Source organism: Ipomoea nil, unplaced genomic scaffold, assembly GCF_001879475.1.
Source record: "Ipomoea nil cultivar Tokyo-kokei standard unplaced genomic scaffold, Asagao_1.1 scaffold1875, whole genome shotgun sequence".
Classification (NCBI taxonomy): Eukaryota; Viridiplantae; Streptophyta; class Magnoliopsida; order Solanales; family Convolvulaceae; genus Ipomoea; species Ipomoea nil.
This window is the reverse complement of record NW_017618303.1, coordinates 334,843-353,423: the sequence shown is the minus strand read 5'-3', so window position 1 is coordinate 353,423 and position 18,581 is coordinate 334,843. Positions and strand designations below refer to the sequence as shown.

Below are 18,581 nucleotides of genomic sequence, written 5' to 3'. Positions count from 1 at the left end.
TTTGAGTAAATAAGTCAACTTGTCTTTTGTGTCCGAGTACACATTTGTCATTCTTCGAGTACACAATTGTCATTCTTCGAGTGCACATTTTCCTTCTTCGAGTGCATCACTTTTATTTCAGTACTTAGTTTCTCCTTTTGAGTGCATATCTTTGTACCTTTGAATGCAAATCTTTAGCCTTCAAGTGCACGTTTTGTAATCTTCAAGTACATGTTTTCCTTTCTAAGAGTGCATAATTAATTTCATTCGAATTTTCTCTTTTAGTTATCTCCCTGCCTTCTAGTGATCCTCTTTATGCTTTCAAGTGCTCAATTTAATGCCTACAAGTGTATGTGTCTTACTATTGTGTAAAAATTAAAATAAAAAGGAAAAACTTGGCATTCAAGTGACCCCCCCCCCCTCCCCCCGCTTTTTTTTTTTTTTTTTTCCTTCGGTGCAGATTTCTTTGCCTTCAAATTGCAAAACTTCTGACAGTATTTGTTATATCTTGTGGATTCTTTTCAATAACATATAATTAAATTTCTAATTAAATTTGTGAGATTTGCAAACGATTTGTATAGGTAATTGGTTTAATAACACTTAAGTTGAATAACCTCCCGTTTTGGTAACATAAATTGCATTAATTGCTCATCCATTTGCCTTCAAATGCAATTTTTTACCTTCAAGTGCACATACCATATTTTCACTCGAGAAGTAGAATGCGCACCTGATCCCAAACATATATATATATATATATATATATATATATATATATATATATATATATATATATATAGTGAAAGGTTCCTGTGCGGTGAATGCTTCCCGTGCGGATGTGCGGTGGATTAATGTGCGTGAGATTTGTACTCAATGTGCGTGATTGTTGTGCATAATGTGCTTGAGATTTGTACTTAATGTGCGTGAATGTGAAAAATGCAGCAGAAAATATTGATGTCAACTTTTCCCCATCCCCAGTAGCCATTTGCCCCCTCCCTGATGATGATGATGCTGAGGCGAGCTATGGAGGTTAAAAATTATGGGAAAATACAACAGAAATCCACACTTAGCTGCTGTACAAATTCTACTGTGCGTGCGTCATTTATATAAACATTCAACTGCACTGAAGGTAGCTGATAATCCAGAATCTATGGCCAAATTGAAGGAAGAAGTAACAAGAAGCTTGGGCGTTAATGTGCGTGAGTTTCTGTTCTGCTTCCTTCTGAGCTCGTAATTCTGAAATACGCACGCACATTAAGCACAAATCTCACGCACATTAAACACAATACTCAGGCACATTAAGTACAAAACTCACACATATTAACATGACGCACATTAAATACAAATCTCAGGCACATTGAGTACAAATCTCACAAACATTAAGTATAAACCTCATGCACATTAATCCACCGCACATCCGCACGGGAAGCAACAAATGCACCTGATCCCTTCCCTATATAGGGTTGCATTCAAATACAAACCCCCTTAAAATACAAACTTGAGATCGTGTACACATTAACATACTTACATGCACACAACGCGTAGGAGGAAAAATCACAACCATCCATCAAAGCTCGTGCACACATTAACATTCTTACATGCACACAACGCGTAGGCGGAAAAAATCACAATCATCCATCAAAGCTCGTCCACACATTAACATAGTTACATGCACACTGCTAACAATATCTAGGATTAGCTCGTGCAAACATTAACATACTTACATGCACACAGTTTGTATTTTAAAGGGAGTTTGTATTTGAAAATAATTACACTCCCGTGCGAATGGATTGCCCAGGAGCGAAATAGGAATGACTGTTGTTCGTCCACGTGTCCAGATCGAATGGATGAGAAACACTGATTTTTTTTAAAAGAAATGCGGTGGCATTTTCATAAATAATTGGGCATTGAAGTGCAAGTAAAATGTATTACAGATGCAAGTAGCAGTTTCATACAGTGCACCTAAGTGCAAGTAAAATGTATTACAAATGTATGTAAAATATATTATTGGTGCAAGTAAAAGTTACACTGATCGTCAAAACTAAGTGCACCTGACGTTATAACTAGGTGTACATATAGTTATAAGTAGTTGCACCTAGGTGCAGTAATGTTTGCGGGTGATTTCACGGGTACTAACTCCCCGTTGAACTCTCCGCAAGAACAAAAGCGATGCTAAATAGAACGAACTCAGATCAATGAATGTTAACAAGGCAAAATAACATGCACTTATAGGTGGAAGTAGGTGCACATGTAAGTGATTTTACCTGCAATTTTTACTTGCAAAGGTGCACCAACTAATTGCACATATAACACATTTACATGCACTAAAATTCGAGTTATTTACAAAAATACCACCACCGCGTCGTTTTTTTAAAATTACATCTGATTGGTTGATCTGAACGCGTGGATGATCTATTCACATTTCCTTCCTGGGCACTTATTAGTGCGACTCTATGAGGGTTCCAATGAGAACACTTGTTTAGGTGAGAACGTGAGAACAAATTGTGCATCCATCTAATTTGGTCTAGATCAATCTACCTCTTCCTCCTCCGATCCTCACCATCTCTATCTTCTTTTGAAGCTCTGATCTCTTGTCCTGTGTGTGTGTGGAATTGAAGACATGCAGTGAACTCTTGGCTTACTACTAGGCGTGGGTGGGTTAAGTTCGTCCATGAAAACCACCATTTGATCGGAGTTTATTCATTTCCCGGTGCCGGATTATGGGACCATTCAAGATGGATCGATTGAGGAGAGGATGACGTAGCACAAAGCTTAACAAATTAATTAAACCAATTCAACAACCAATGAACACTGTACTCAGATCATGTACGTAAGCAAATCAATGAATTGAAGACGTACTACTTATGTACTAATAGCTATAAAACATTAAAACCTCAACAAGCACCAACGTTATACGTACGTAGTGTTAGTTTATATAGACGTACTCGATCTTAAATATCAGATCAGGCTAACAATAAAGAGCTGATCGAGCTGACAATATATATGCCATTGTTAGTTACAACGTAACCTCAAAGCTCATTCACCTTTCTGCTAGCTAGCTAACTGCAGAAAAAACTTATATTTCTCCAAAATTTTCATTTAATTTTTTCCAGAAATATAACTCGATCAGTTCTCAGGCCTGTTAGCTAGTTAACCCACTTAATTCGATTCTGTGATTTCCTTCCAGCTACTATACTAGAAAGTGATAAAAAACGAACTTAAGATGAATTGTTAAAATTAGCTAGGTTTCCAGTCAACTTCATGATGACGTACTTTGAGTTTGAGAATCTGAAAAAATCATTAATTATATTCAAATTAAAACCATATTCCTGCCTTCTTCATCATCATCAGATGGATCATATATCATAGTAAGATATATGGACCATTCACATGGCTGCAGGTGATAAAATGACCACAAACGTCGCTTTTCAGGAGGTGGCCTGGTATAATAAGTTGGGTCCTGTCTGATGAGTTGGGGTTCATCTCATTTGATCTCAATCTACCACGAAAGCAATATCATTTGGTGCTCTGTCTAGAATAAACCAATCCCACATCAACTCAAAGTCTGATCTTGACTTGAGTGTCGTATCAAATTTACTTCATCGGTGTGCACATTCGAGTAGTGACTAGAGTTTCTCTGAGAAAAAAAAAAAAGAAAAAGTAAGAAAGGAAAAAGAACATAACATGAGTAAAAAGTGTAGTGTGCATGGTTTTTTCTCTTGGAATGATGAGATGAGCAGTTCCCATGCAAGCTAAGGACGTGATTGGAGTATTGCAATGTCCGGTGACATTTCATACAACAAATTAAATCTCAAAACTTTGAGACACTGTTTAGTACTAGAAACAACAGAAACCTTCCAACTTCCAACCAAACAAATTAAATACGATATGATGTCAATGTCTGGGCTAGCAAAAGTGCAAGGAATTAGGGCCCCCGGCCCAGACCCACCCCAGTTGCCCAACCTAACCTACTCGATCAATCATGAAAAGACACATACAGTCCCTGGCCTTAGCTTCCTTCCCTCACATTAAAGTACAACGTAACATTAATATAATACAACCTTATTGTTACCATTCACTTTTTGTGCTTGGTCACACGCTGCCCAAGTGGCTAATCCTCCTCTACAAGATTTCTAGCTACCTAGTCCGACATATATGCTTTGCAAACCTCAATAATTCCCAATAACTCGGGCCCGCTGCGCCGCTGCAATCATACCTCAGATCAGCCCCTCAAACATGGCCAAATTATACAACATGATTCACGTTACAATATGAACCGCATATCAATGTTTATTTTCAGTATATTAAAGCTTCATTAAATTTTATTTTTAGATGTTATATTTAAAAATAAACATTTTCAGTACACGCAATAATGAACTTTTTAAAAAAAATAAATCGTTAATATACTAAAAATGAATCTTTCTGTATACTAAAAATGAACATATGTTTGATGATTCACTTTGTAAGTTTGAAGTTTATGTATAGTGATTGATATAACAAATTTAGATTGTGAAACACATATACTTATTCATTTTTAGATGGATAATATAACTAAAAATGAATCTTTAAAAAATAATCATTCATATATTAAAAATGAACCTTCAATATACACTAAAAATGAACATTATAGGAGTGTTTGGTAAATAACGTAACGCTATTAGCTGATAATTGATAGGGGATTGACTTAATTGATAGTTGTTAGTGGATTGGATTAGCGAGTTTAATTTGACGAGCTGATAGCATTAGCTGGTTGCAGAAAATGTGTTTGGTAAGTTTGTTGTTAGCTAATAGCTGATTACGTATAAAATGACTTTGAATGGTATGAGTGTATTATATTATTTTAACCTATAATAATAATAATAATAATAATAATAATAATAATAATAATAATATAATTATTATTATTATTATTATTATAGAATTTATTAAAAAAAAAACATATGTTCACAGGCTTAGGAAGCCCGTGAACACTAATCACCAATAGTTATGCGGCAATTTATATCCTACACCATGGCGCGCGTTGCACTATGTGCCCAGATGCAAAACGGCGTCGTTTTAATTTTTTTTTTTTTTTTAAAAATTCCCGCCCCAGTGAATGGCAGTAATTTTTTCTTTAAAAAAAAATCCGCTGTTCAAGAATGTACATAATGTTATACTAGAATACACATAATTGTATACATGAATGTACATAATTATATAACAAAATATACATACTCTTTTTAAAAGATAATACACATAATCTAACATAATACATAATAAACATAAACTTTTAACATAGTACACATCAACTATTAACATAATACACACAAATTTTCTGATTTGGATGTACATAATTGTATAAAAAGAATGTACATAATTGTATAAAAAATATACATAACTGTATGAACCAATACACATAACTGTATGAACAAATACACATAACTGTGTGAACAAATACACATAATCCCAGCAACTTCCTACCGCGCCTCCCAAAATGACCTCAAAACGACGTCGTTTTGAGAGGCGCGCGGCGCACAGTGCTATGTGCGCCGTGGTGTAGGGTATAACGATTGTAGTTATGCTGTGGAACCGTGTTCACCATGCGCATGGTGAACACGGGATAGATCCATAATTTCTAAGTTGTAGATTCATAATTTCTATACTGTAGATTCATAACATCTATACTGTAGATTCATAATTTCTAAATTCATAATTTATATACTGTATATTCATAATTTTTATATTGTAGATTCATAATTTTTATACTGTAAATTCATAACTTATGTACTGTAGATTCATAATATCTATACTACAAAGACGAAATAATGCGATTGCGAAGAGATTAACAAAAAATGAAAAACAATATTATGAATTTACAACATAGAAATTATGGATCTACCCCTGTGTTCACCATGCGCATGGTGAACACGTTTCCACAGCATAATTTGCGCACTAATCACATGTCATGTTGCTAATTACCTTCATGGTACTAGGCAACGGGTTTATGAGCCTCGTCGATAAGCTCAAACACCCTATTTTCTAGTATCGTGAAGAGACAATGAGAGTAACAGGACTGTTGAACCTGTCTGCACTGTCTCGTTTTTTCTTTTGAAATTATTAGGAGTGTTTTGAAAAAAATAATTTATTTTCTCAAAAAGCTTATCAAAAATTCTACTTTGAGTATCTTTTAGAATTTTAGTGTTTTGGAGCAATAAGATGTTATAAAAAGCTTATTAACCAAACACTCATATTGATTGTTTGACCAAGTCAAACCGCCAATACTGATCAAACCATCCAAAATTAGTTGATAAACCATGTTACCAAATAAGGCCTATATATGGCAATAGTTCACTTATAAGATAGATCATAATTTATGATATAATGATTGTAAAACATCATCGTCATAACTCTACTACATCAACTACTAATGTTGGAGCATTGACTTATTGGCCATACTCCAACATTATATAGATCGAAGCTAATTTAAGGTATTTCAGAGATTTTTGCTATGTTATTATATTTTGCAATTGCTTAATTTAACCTCTAATTATTGTGCATGAACTTGATGGGACACTATATATTTATCCAACATTTTCTACTTGTCTATTTTCTTTTGTTAAAATTATCTTTAGTATAAATGGCATCTTGTCAGTTGTCAAGTCTATTTAAATAAACTTTGTTGATTTTGACTAATTTCTTGCGTACATGATACTTAAACCAATTACAATAATGAATTTTCTCTCCCATGAGAAGATATAACAAGTGAAAGTTTCATTGGTCCGACTTCTTTTAGTGTAGAATGGGCGAAGTGTGACAATGTAATTATAGCTCTTAGTTTTGTGAAAGAAGTAAATTGTAAAACTTGTTTAATGGTCAATAGCTTTTCTAAAGTGTTTGTATATTAGTGCTCACGATAGAGTAAATTATATACCTTGAATTAGCGAAACAAAATTATTATAGACTTTTTTAAATTAATCAACTAAATGAGATAACTGTTTCCGGGACTGGAACCAGCCACAAATATTATATTAACCCTAAACAAATTCTAATTTTCATGGGCGAAAGATACAGATTTTCTCGAATCACACTTCTTTCGGATTGCCAGACTGTTTGTAACGCTATCAATGGTGTCTCTAGAGACCTATCATACGCAGGCTGCGTGATTGACGAATGCATAAATTTTAAAAGACACTTTGAAGTAGTGTCCATTAAGTTTGTACCTAGATCAGTGAATAAGTTAGCTCATGCGGTTGCTAGGGCTACTCGTTCTCAACCTGATCCTCTTAGTTGGTTTGGTTCTCTTCCTTCATGTATTGAACATCTGATTTAATAATATTTCATCGTTACCTTTCAAAAAAAAAAATAATAAGTAGGGCAAATTCTGGCCTGAATATTGATAACCACAAAGTTTCAAATTGGACTTTCAGTAGGAGCGACCTAATGTCCTTCTTGGTTTGAATCGGTCACTTATGGACAATTTAGGATGGTTTACCTCATTGTACTCCTCTACCGGCTAAAATAATAACAAGGTGGAATTTACTCCGTACACACCCTCAGATATTGACTGTGATTTCCCTCGTCATCCAAATGTTTGGCCTGAGTTTCCTTTAGAGAACTATGATGAGCTGCAGCAGCACTACATTCAGGTTCTCTTCCCAGTAGCTGTATTGTCACAGCAGAAAAACATGCAACCTTAGTGCTCTCACAATCAAACTTTGAGGGAGGCAAATTAACATTAAAAGACAAACATATGGCTGTGATAAATATCTGCATGCATATGTTGGCTAAAGTCATGTCCAGGGCGGAAAATTTCCCCAAACTCTGTATTCTAGCCCCTTGTTGCTGTCCCAAAATAATGTATAAATCTATCCACTTCACACCAACTTCTTCTGTATCCACCACCTTGCTGTTGTCAACATGGAATGCCATTGGCCCCCCTCCTGGATTCTCTACCTTCTTAGCTTTATCAGTGCTTCACAACCTTTCTACCGAGTTATCAATCTTATTGGACACTTTAACAAGGATAAATATAGGACCTATCAAGAAAACTGTTGGGCGGAAGCCAGTAAGGGTCAAATCCAGCACCATGTAATTAGGAGATTGTTGGGCAGAGACCAGTAAAGGGTTAAGTTCAGCATCGTCAAGTTGTGCTTTCGTTACTAGCTATAACTTTTGACGTAGTGGTAAGCGATTGATCCTAACAAGTGGCATCAGAACCAGGTCACAGTGTTGGGTGGAGGCCGGTAAAAGTCCAGCACCATGTGGTTAGGGGATTGTTGGGCGGAGGCCAGTAAAGGGCCAAGTTCAGCATTGTCAAGTTGTGCCTTCGTTACTAGCTATAGTTTTTGACGTAGTGGTAAGCATTTAATTCTAACAAGTGGTATCAGAACCAGGTCACAGTGTTGGGTGGAGGCCGGTAAAGGTCCAGCACCCTGGCTCTAGAAAGTTAGGCATAGTACGTGGTAAGCGTTTGATCCTAACAAAAACATTATGGGACAGGTCTCCAGAACCAGCCACATCAGATCAGCCTAAAATGGTTTGACAGACAACCAAACTAGAAGGAAATTGCTAATTAACAGGATTCATATATCTGCCATGAATGTTTGTATCAAAAGACCAATCAGGTCTGAAGCTATCCTCAGAACAAGTCTTAAAAAGTTGGCTCTTGAGACCCTCCACAAAATTGAAGGCCATTTTACACCAGTAAGCAGTCACACCAGCAGAGATTATTGCAGTTCTCCACCTTCCTATCCTGGGCAAGAACCAATCTAATCTTCCTCTTTGTCAGATTATATCTGTTGTATTAGCATCAAGAAAATATCCCCTACCCTGCTTCTGTTCATTATAGGTGTACAACCATGCAGTGCCAAATGAGATAACCAAAGCAAATATATCATTCAGCCATATCCATTCGTAAACCGTCAAATCAATACAGGCAATTTCATGCTCACAACATGATCTGCTTAGTCTAACCACTCCCATGAATGCATCTTATCATGGAATGGGGTCCAAACCATCCTTCAGTTCATCCCGACAATCGTTTTACCCCCCGAACAAACCACGATTAGCTGTAGTATCATAGTAACTCTCAAGTCTTAACCACCCATCACAGGTCTTATATTTTGCCATTCACCTCCAAAGGCTTTCGAACTCGGCTTCACTCTACAGTCTTTGTAACTATTCCTAAACAAATCACCTTTGTTTCTCTCATTGCCAACAACTAGTCGAGTGGAACACTTCCCAAGATGAAGGTAATCCCAGACACAACTGAAAATGTTGTCTTTGCTTATCACTATACTCAGATTATCATCTTCTTTTCTGTGCAGTTACTCGGTTGGATGCATCGGAAGTTTCGACAAGGTAGCCATGAACCACTCAAAGATTTCTCCTTAGGTATCTATCACTCTCCCCTTTCTCATCTTCTGCAATGTCATCCTTAAAGATTATATTTTTAAGGTAGCTAACATGTAAACATGAATCACAAAACATGTGTCAGGGGCAACCTAAGCAGATTCTTGTATCTGAAACTAGATTTCTTGTCTTGCAGGGCAGCCGTCATTGGATGACATACAATGTTACCCCAAAACAAATTTCTACACGAAGTCCTCAAGCAAATCTCAGAGAGACAACCTCCTGCGCAAATCGTTTGCCGGTCCAGATGGCGACAGGGCGGACGAGGAGGACTTTGAAGAAGAATCTTCAGCTGCACTCACTGAACTGTTTCATGGTTTTCTTGCAATTGGCACATTGGGAGGAGACCCTATCGTGAACGACCCTTCGACCCCGACGTTTTCCATCTCTGTGGAGAACATAGCGGAGAAAGAAACAGAAGTGACGGAGAACGATCTGAAGCTGATCAATGACGAGCTGGAGAAGGTGTTGGGAGTAGAGGCCAAAGACGACATCTCGTCTGGGAGAAGCAGTCAGGTTAGCGCGGGGAGGAGCAGCCACTGCAGCACCATCACACTCAGCGGCAAGCAGCTCGAGAGCTTAGACAACAGCGGAAACATTGGAACAAACATTTGTCCACTCCAAGGTTACCTGTTTGGTTCGGCAATTGGTCTGCCAGACACAACCATTGCAAAGAAAGAACCTAGGCCCTCTCTCGGAGAGCTTTTCCAGAAAACCAAGTTAGCAGATGAAAACTCTGGAGGAGCAAAATATGACAGGGGCGAAAAACGTATGGACAAGGAACACGACAAATCTGCTGTGCACCTTGTGAAGAAAATACTGAAGAAAGGAATGCCCCATGCCTCTTCCAAGAGCTCAACCGCAGCTTCTGGCTGTACTATTGATTCTGCTGCTGCTGATTCAAAACTGCACAAGGTATGCCCTTTTTCCTTATCTGAAACAAGCTCTGATACCATCTTATAATCTAAAAGATTGGGCTATAAATGCATATAGGTCAAACCACACTAAAAAGACTGAATCCAATCAATTAGCTAGTCTAACACCGTGACCTTATAAACCCATATATTCTTTCTTATATTTTCTATGTGAGACTCTTTAACAGTCGTATAGCACTATATCCTGAGTATGATCTGTATTGGTAATGCGAGGCGAGCAGATCCTGAATATGTTCCACAGGAAAGTCCATCCTGAGAGCACAACAACAGCAGAAAAGCTCGACAAGCCCTCCAAAAATGAGATCAGGAACAATCTAATGTATGATGGGGCCTACAACCTTGGAGGTGCTGAAAATGTCGCCCTGATGCCTAAGCAACGCATGTCAAAGGAGAGCATAAGGCGTCTGAAGAGCCAATCCAACATGCATCAGTTCACCATTAGTGATCCTGATTGTAACGGGAACCGAGAATGCTGGATCAAAAGCGACGCAGACTGTAAGTCTTTCCCACTTTCTGTCTCTTCTTTGATCTGCACAACATATTCTATCATCATATCTGTTCTCTAAAACCGAAAACTGTTACAATCTGTTCTTTCAGACCTGGTTTTGGAGCTCTAAGACCAAGAACCGGAAACATCAGAAGCAGCTCAGGTTCACTGCCAGCTAAACCTGCAACAATGTTTGGGTTAATGAAACTCTTCTCTATACTAATATGTTTGAGTGATTGTGTCTTGACAAGGTTGAGAGAGAACTTTATAGCATCATAATAAGAAATGTATTTAAGAGTGTCTTGTCTCTTTGATTTATGGTTATTATGAGTATTATTATGTACAAAGGTTTGAGATGTATGGACCAAGATGATCATGATTTATGCATTAAAGTATTTGAGATATGAAGTTAATGTTTGATTATTATGCATATATATAGCACTATGTTTTCTCCTTCACCTGCAGAATACAGACAGCTTATCAACACAAAGAATCACAGGTATAATGCCATTTACATATCATCATCCCTCCTATATATATATATATATACCTGATCTCCTTTGTTGGGCGGCAGCTTGAAGAGCTGAGTCCAGCATTCTGTCATCAAAACGTGATACTGACTATTACACAAGTATAAGGAAATAAAATTACGTCTTCGCTACTATATATAGCTTTTGGTGTAGTGGTAAGTGTTTGATCATGACATCCTTATATATATGATCAATCAGAACAAAATGGATATGAAAAGCGTACAATACTAGAAAAAAGCAAATGATGTTTTAAACATAGTGAAGCTTTTCATTTTATTTATGTTCTTGTTGTAAACATTGGCAATCATCAATACAAAGTTTCTGGGATATGTTCCCACTACAAGAAAGAATCATATATGGAGTATAACATAGCAATGACACTAGCATGTTCCATCCATGTAATCTATCAATAGATCTTGAACCATAACTCTATCCGGTATCCTCCCGGCTGCGCCATATATTGGAGCAAGCCCTCCACTCATAGGACCCGGATTTTGTTTCACCTGAAAAAACAACACAGATTAAGAAATCCCAAATATTTCATCGCAGTGTTCAGCAGATCACTACTGGAAATTATGGAATTTCCAACCACCTGAAAGTGATCTTAAATCAAGCCGAAAGTCTTGTTTCGACCAATTTTGGTATCCGAAAAAACCTTTGTTGCTATTTCCGACCACTTTTTGCTTTCGACTTGATTTAAGATCACTTTCAGGTGGTCGGAAATTCCACAATTTCCAGCAGTGGATGTAAAGCACCGATCGTTATAGATAAAGATAGGCAACAAGTTACTTACAGTCTGGACAGCGTCTTTGACATCGTTCACAAACTCTTGAGCGACTGATGCATGTTGAAGTGTAACGCAAATATGAATGCTGGAAAGGGCAATTAAAATTGGCGTTAGAACTAAATTTTCCTCGAGTTTTAAGAATATTAAGACATAATTCACAACGCTCGTGCAATGCTTACCTATTGGGTCTCTGCAGTGCGTTTAAATGCCATCCTTTGGACGACAACACATCATTGACTTCAAATATGTCTACAACATCTGACCCGAAGGCAATAATAGTCATATCAGGCCTTCCAATGACAAACAATTCTGGAATCTCCTGTATTCTGCAATAATCCAAGAAAAATGGTTGGTTATAACGATGTTGTTTCATAGTTTAAATCCCAATCAAAATTTCGCAATACTAAAACGCTCACCCTTTCTGAATTCTCTTAGACGCTTCCATGATCTGCTTAGTATTCTCCAGGTAACCTGTAAGGTATAAATGTATAATGCAATGTCAGTCCACAAGCCATGGATCAAGTATCTAGCTCCGGCTAGAGACGAACAACAACAGAGAAAGTAGTCGGGCCCCACCTTCCAGTCCAAGGGACATCATCGCTGCCCAAGCTCCAGCAATCAGACCTCCGGGCCTGCTCCCAGCAATCGTGGGAGAAACATAAAGCCCACCAGTCCATTCAGTAACTGAATTATAAAACGAAGATATATACATACAGTGAGTGATTATCCACAACTAAGCCGAGAACATCTATTCGACAAACGTTGGATCGTGATCGTACAATGACCCACATCTGTTTTAAGAATAAAGGAACTCACCAGCAACGAATTGATGCTGTTAAAAGCAGTCCCAGTAAAATGCAAACGAGCCACAACAGATGATCCCACATTCAGAAAATTAACACAGTAATTTGTTAAAGGAAGTATGAAAGTTTGGTGGATAAAATGGAAAGTTACGAATTGAATACCTTCCGAATGTCGTGATTTCTGTATAAAACAACACTGGTTCCCTTCGGAGCCAATCCGTACTTGTGTACATCCACAGATATCGAGGTTACTCCTTGAACAGTGAAATCGAATGGCGGGACAGGATACCTAATAGCGTAAAAGTAATTGATTTGAGAATTTGTTAAATGGTCTAACAATTCAATAGCGAAAGATCATTGTAGTGAAACGTACCCAAGTTTACGAGCAAATGGCAATACAAATCCACCCAGACAAAGGTCAACATGTAAACAAATTTTGAAGCTAGAAGCTAATTCACCCAACTCCTGCAGAAGAATACAACTCATGAATAAAAAGAAGCAACGAATAGTTGCTCAAACATCCCAAACCGACAAGACTATATCACTTGCCTCAATTGGATCAATTATTCCATGCGGGAAGCCCGGTGCTGACCCAACAATCTGGACATGCATTAGATTTAGTTAGCTAATCTGAAACGGTTGAGTATACTAATGCTGGGAGTGGAAAACTCACTGCTGGAAATTATGGAATTTCCAACCACCTGAAAGTGATCTTAAATCAAGTCGAAAGCCTTGTTCTGACCACTTTTGGTATCCAGAAAAACCTTTGTTACTATTTCCGACCACTTTTTTCTTTCGACTTGATTTAAGATCACTTTCAGGTGGTCGGAAATTCCATAATTTCCAGTAGTGACTGGAAAAGTCCGGAAATGATCATGAAAGTTTTCAGTTTATTCGATTGAGATGCATAAAGGAGCATAATAGCAAAACTAGGAACTAAGAATATCGCATATTGTTCATAACAAAGAAATTTGCTCTTACCATTATAGTGTTTCTGTTAATATATTTCTTAATAGCTTTCGAATCAGCTCGGAATTCTTTATCTACAGGAACTCGCCACAGCTTGATCTTAAAATACTCTGCAGCCTTGTCATATGCTGAGTGGGCAGAAACCGGTATTATCCTACAGTAACAAATGCTACTCAGTAATGGACAATCCACACATCATAAATGGATATTAAGCAATTCAAGAAGAGAACTGCCTACATTTCCGGCTTAGTGATTCCCTTTTTAGCTTTCATATAATCACGCGATGATTTAACAGCTAACAATATACTTTCAGTCCCCCCGGATGTCATGTTCCCGCAAATTTGTCCTCCCGAAGCTTTCTCCTTACTTCCAAGAAGTGCAGCTGTCATTGCAACAACTTCAGCTTCAAATCTTACGACGCTTGGAAATACATCCATATGTAGCGGGTTGGTATGGGCAAACCTGAAAAGTCATTTATATAACAAAGTGAGAAATTATAATCCTTGCTTAGTAAAACATTTCATACAATTTATGGTTTACATATCATACAATACTTATGATATAATGCCACGAGCCCTTACATTGAGCATGCTTGGTTTATCAAAGAAAAATGCCCTTCATTCTCATTCCCTCCAATATAGCTGCATAAGAATAAGTAATTAATCGGTCCATAAGACATAAAACATGATTTCTAATAACAGTTAATTCGGAATTATAGTTTGTACTATAATATCGTTACCAACATACATTGTACCAGAACATTTGCCCTGCCAGGTCACATCGTTCTCTTTCTCGTCTCTCATTTTCTCTATGACACCGTCTCCCAAACCTGTCTTCGGCAAATCAGTTCTCCATCCATCTCTCTTAGATTTCCCCGAAGCTTGCATCTTTTCTACAACCTGCCCAGTCAAAAACCAATCTTTTCAGCCTCGGAAAGATAGAGGGAGAATCATGAAATCTTCAACTTTCTATCATCACTGTGTTACAAGAGAGGCATTAAAATGAATACACTGTACAATCTAATGTACCCATCAGAGACAACAGTAAAGGAACCAACTTTAAACCTGAACAAGTATCATATCAGCAGCTCAATTATAGATTACATTTAAAATTATTTGGCAATGATTACTTTGAAAATAAAGTTATGAATTGCAGAGCTCTTTTCAGTTTACTTGAGCTAGTATTTTGCCACTATGAATTGGCCCACAAGCTCTTCGAAATGGGAGCCGGTAGAAAGTCACTACTAGCACCCAACAGACCTTGGAATATATACAATCAACAAACATACCAAGAAAACACTAAACACAATCTTGGGATTACCGAAAATCATAGTTAACATCAAATTAGCCAGAATAGATTCATAAACATTAAAATCCGCAAATTTCAGAGCAAAGTTCAGACCTTTTGTTTCTCAGAATCGATATAACTTTTCACGCCAGGAACCAACCTGCTTCTCAAAGTCGAAACATCAGCAAATCAAGTAATAAACTGAGAAAAAAAAAAAAAAAAAGGATGCCCATGAGAAATTACTTGACTAAGCTCATGAAGAACCCAAGAAGCGTAGCTTTGAGGCCATGTTCATGGATAACAGCGAAGAAAGATTGAAGAAGCCGAGCAACGAGCAGAGAGAGCAGCGGGGCGAGAAGCAGAGCAAGAGGCTCGTAGTGGGCCAAGAAGGAGTTGGCGGAAGCTCTGAGTCGGGTGAGCGAAGCAAACTCCATTGCCAGATCGATGCGAACAAGAAAGCAGATAGTTCTTCAAAGTTCAAACCCGATACAAGAAGAAGATAAGGAGAATTGTATATTACTATTTGTTGGTCTTTGTCTTATTCATCTTCTTCTCCCATCGCACTGCATTTTAAGCAATCCTATGGGCGCAAGAATAGCGCGGTAGGGTGGAAGGAAGGGAGAAACTCTAAAATAACTTTCTTTTGTCCATATCTTGAGGTAGACCACTCAATCAATTAATTGATGCCAAATTTCCAAAAAGTTCATAATATAAAGACACTTTTTTTATCACAATCTATACTTACAATATATAAAAACAAAATCCTTCATTTTAACTTTCTGCACAAAAGACTTCTATATTATTAAAATTTGCATAATATTTTAAAAATATAATAATACAATTCCTATTCGTACTAAAATTGTACATTAAAATATTGTAATACAATTCCTAATACAATATATTCTTTCCTACTTTCATATTCCTAATACAATTCTAGATTAAAATCACTAATCAATAATAATAATAATTGATACTGTTTATACTGAGTGGTATATTTATACGGTCGTAAGCAAGGCTCGGATCTCTCACGCGGGTCGGGAAGGTCCGGTCTTGCCTCGTCTCAAAAGTCCCCATCAAGGTGCATTTAATACCCTATTTATAGGGTCAGAAAGGTGGGTCACGCCGGGCCTCCGGCATGTTAGACACGTGGTGGGCATGCACCGGGTGTTACCTGCGGCCGTGTCGACGTCTGCCACGCGGCGCTAGAGGTCTGACTCCTCCTCCCCTCTGGCCGAGAGTCATCCGAGGGCCTCCGGTCGGGATTGCCCAGTAAACCGTTCACTTCCCGACGGGTTCTTCGAGGTGTCTTGCTGCCCGGGGGTCGACCGTGTCTACTGACCCTTACCGGTCGGGAAGGGTAGGGGCTCACTTCCAAGGGTCGGGTAGTGACCCGGTCTCGATACGGTCGGGCACCGGGCGTACATCCTTAGGGTCGAACATATATCCTTATCACATAGCCCCCCTGGCTCGGGGCCAGACGACGCCTTGCTGGAGGAGGGGCTCGAGCCAAGGCCATGGGGGAGTGTGTCCGGGGTTGAACTCTCATGGATCGCGGATCACCTGCACCCGCATCACGGGCCGTTCTTGGACAAGGCGAGGCACGCGTCAGTTGCGCCGTCCCTCGCGATACGAGCCCAAAAAGCGGGACGCGAGGCGTTTCTGCGTCAGCCTCTCGCCCCTATAGGTTTTGCTTTCCCTTTGGCTTTTACCTAGGAATTGTTTCTTTAACTGTTTTCTTCTTCTCTTTCCCTTCTCTCCTTATCTTTATGATCCTAGAATCGTTTAGGCCCTTAGAGATAGGTCGGTCGTTGACTCGGGCGTCTTTTAAGTGGGGCATCGGCGTCTGAACACTACTTCTCCCCCTTGATTTTTTAGGGGCGCAAGCATGTCGAGTTCTGACAGCCAAAACTGCTCGGCACGGGATTATGCAGCCGGCAGCGACGATGGGTCGGCGAGAACGGAGTCCGAAAGTAGTTCATCCCGTCGTTCCGATTCGGCGAGCCACGGCGGTGCCCACTCTCCTCGGACAGATGCTGATAACACGCTGGCCGTCGGGCGGACCGGTGGCAGTGGTGTACCGAGCGAAGCTCCCACGCCCGGTCACGCTGCGGAGGAAGACCGGCCGCGCTGCGGGCCGGGCGAACAGGGTGACTCTGCCGGGGCGCCCGGTACTTCTGGGCAGGATCTCCCAACCTATGGCAACGAGGGACGGGGCTTGCCGCCGGGCGTTATGGCCGCGGCCCTGGACCCTTCGTTGTCTCCCAGGTCGGCAGCCCAACTGGCTGACGACTTGCTATCTAAGAAGAGGGTTTTTTTGAGCAGCATGTCCGCCGAGAAGCACCAGAGCAAGCTCACCAAGAAGGAAGCCGAGGACGCTGCTACCCTCTTGACCGGGCAAGTGCTGTTCAACACCCGGAGGTCCCAAGGGACGGTCGTCGAACGGACGCAGGGGCTCTGGTTGGGGATGCACCTGGACTCCATCAAGACTCCCCTGTCCTACCCGTTCAGCCCCTTTCTCCTCGCCTTCATGAGGCACTACGGCGTTCTCCCGGGCCAGATCTGCCCTAATGTGCACCGGATTATAGCGTGCTTTCCCCAGATCTGCGCCCGGCACAGTTTAGTCTGCATCGTCGAGCTATTCAACTTTCTATACACGGTTCATCCGCTCGCGGCTCGGTACGGGGGCGGATTTCTGGCTGCTCAGACCCGGAGTCATCACTGCAACATCGTCAATCTCCCGGAAAATAATCGCGGCTGGAAGAACCGGTTGATCTCGATTGAGTATCCTTGGCGGCTCCCGGTTAAGAGGTCTTGGTCGCGCCACTTCACTGCGTGCAAGCGTCCCTCTCCCACTCGGGCTTTGAAGGACGCTGCGGCCAAGATTTCTTCCGAGTATTACGAGTTCCGTATCTTCAGGTCGGCCACCGAGTACGAGGAAGCCCATCTTGAACCGCCCCGATATGACGAACCGGAGAAGTACGTCCCTCGGCGTCTCGAGGTGACGGTTGCTGCGCCACCGGTCGCGTTGGCTTCCGATCAGGAAGGTCCGTTAGTGGATCGTTTACGGGCGATGGGACTTCTCTTCTGTCTTCCCCGTTCTTTCTTTTGGTAGGGGCTAACCAATTGTTACTTCCTCGCAGGTATGAAGCCCGGACGTACTTTCCAGACGGCTCCTTCGGCCGTTAAAGTTCCCCGACCCAAGGCCGCTCTTTGGGGGAAGAAGACGGTGGCGCCCGACGCGCCTTTGACGGTCGTTCCAGTGACGTCCGTCCCGACGGCGGTTCCACTTGACACAACCGCCCGGGTTGACGAGTCGGGTCCGACCCTGAGCAGCGGGTCGGATTTGCAAATCATTAGGGCCACGGGCAAACGTGGCAAGGAGAAGGTGGGGGAGTCAGAGGGGGCCGTCAAGCGGGC

The 18,581-nt window shown here is 40.1% G+C and overlaps 2 protein-coding genes across 3 annotated transcripts; one reads left to right on the top strand and one right to left on the bottom strand.

Annotated features, from left to right (window-relative positions):
• Positions 1 to 437: 437 nt before the first annotated feature.
• LOC109193418 (sphingosine-1-phosphate lyase) lies at positions 438 to 15,763 on the bottom strand. Of its 2 annotated transcripts, XM_019344277.1 has the most exons (15): positions 15,408 to 15,763; positions 15,279 to 15,324; positions 14,625 to 14,776; positions 14,459 to 14,518; positions 14,115 to 14,339; positions 13,890 to 14,031; positions 13,458 to 13,508; positions 13,282 to 13,373; positions 13,071 to 13,197; positions 12,922 to 12,937; positions 12,682 to 12,789; positions 12,522 to 12,576; positions 12,285 to 12,431; positions 12,112 to 12,190; positions 11,547 to 11,821 (listed from the first exon to the last, which is right to left on the bottom strand). In XM_019344277.1, exons 1-15 carry the CDS (start codon positions 15,596 to 15,598, stop codon positions 11,699 to 11,701), a joined length of 1,614 nt encoding a protein of 537 aa, XP_019199822.1. In that variant the 5' UTR covers positions 15,599 to 15,763; the 3' UTR covers positions 11,547 to 11,698. The 2 variants fall into 2 exon arrangements, with proteins under 2 accessions (XP_019199823.1, XP_019199822.1); XM_019344278.1 differs by lacking the exons at positions 11,547 to 11,821; positions 12,112 to 12,190 and adding an exon at positions 438 to 449 and having other exon boundaries at positions 12,256 to 12,431.
• Positions 8,563 to 11,201, top strand: LOC109193419 (protein LAZY 1-like). The gene is made up of 5 exons (XM_019344279.1): positions 8,563 to 9,206; positions 9,282 to 9,348; positions 9,503 to 10,281; positions 10,523 to 10,796; positions 10,899 to 11,201. The coding sequence occupies exons 1-5, from the start codon at positions 9,201 to 9,203 to the stop codon at positions 10,916 to 10,918; spliced, it is 1,146 nt and encodes a 381-aa protein (XP_019199824.1). The 5' UTR covers positions 8,563 to 9,200; the 3' UTR covers positions 10,919 to 11,201.
• Positions 15,764 to 18,581: the final 2,818 nt, after the last annotated feature.

Bases quoted from the DNA above. Each gene is read 5' to 3' on its own strand.
- LOC109193419 (XM_019344279.1), top strand. The intron at 10,282-10,522 runs GTATGCCCTTTT...CGAGGCGAGCAG, and splicing joins CTGATTCAAAACTGCACAAG to ATCCTGAATATGTTCCACAG. The intron at 10,797-10,898 runs GTAAGTCTTTCC...CTGTTCTTTCAG, and splicing joins GATCAAAAGCGACGCAGACT to ACCTGGTTTTGGAGCTCTAA.
- LOC109193418 (XM_019344277.1), bottom strand. From the start codon at position 15,598: ATGGAGTTTGCTTCGCTCACCCGACTCAGAGCTTCCGCCAACTCCTTC. The intron at 12,577-12,681 runs GTGGGGCCCGAC...TATACCTTACAG, and splicing joins GATGTCCCTTGGACTGGAAG to GTTACCTGGAGAATACTAAG. The intron at 12,191-12,284 runs GTAAGCATTGCA...TGCCCTTTCCAG, and splicing joins GCACTGCAGAGACCCAATAG to CATTCATATTTGCGTTACAC.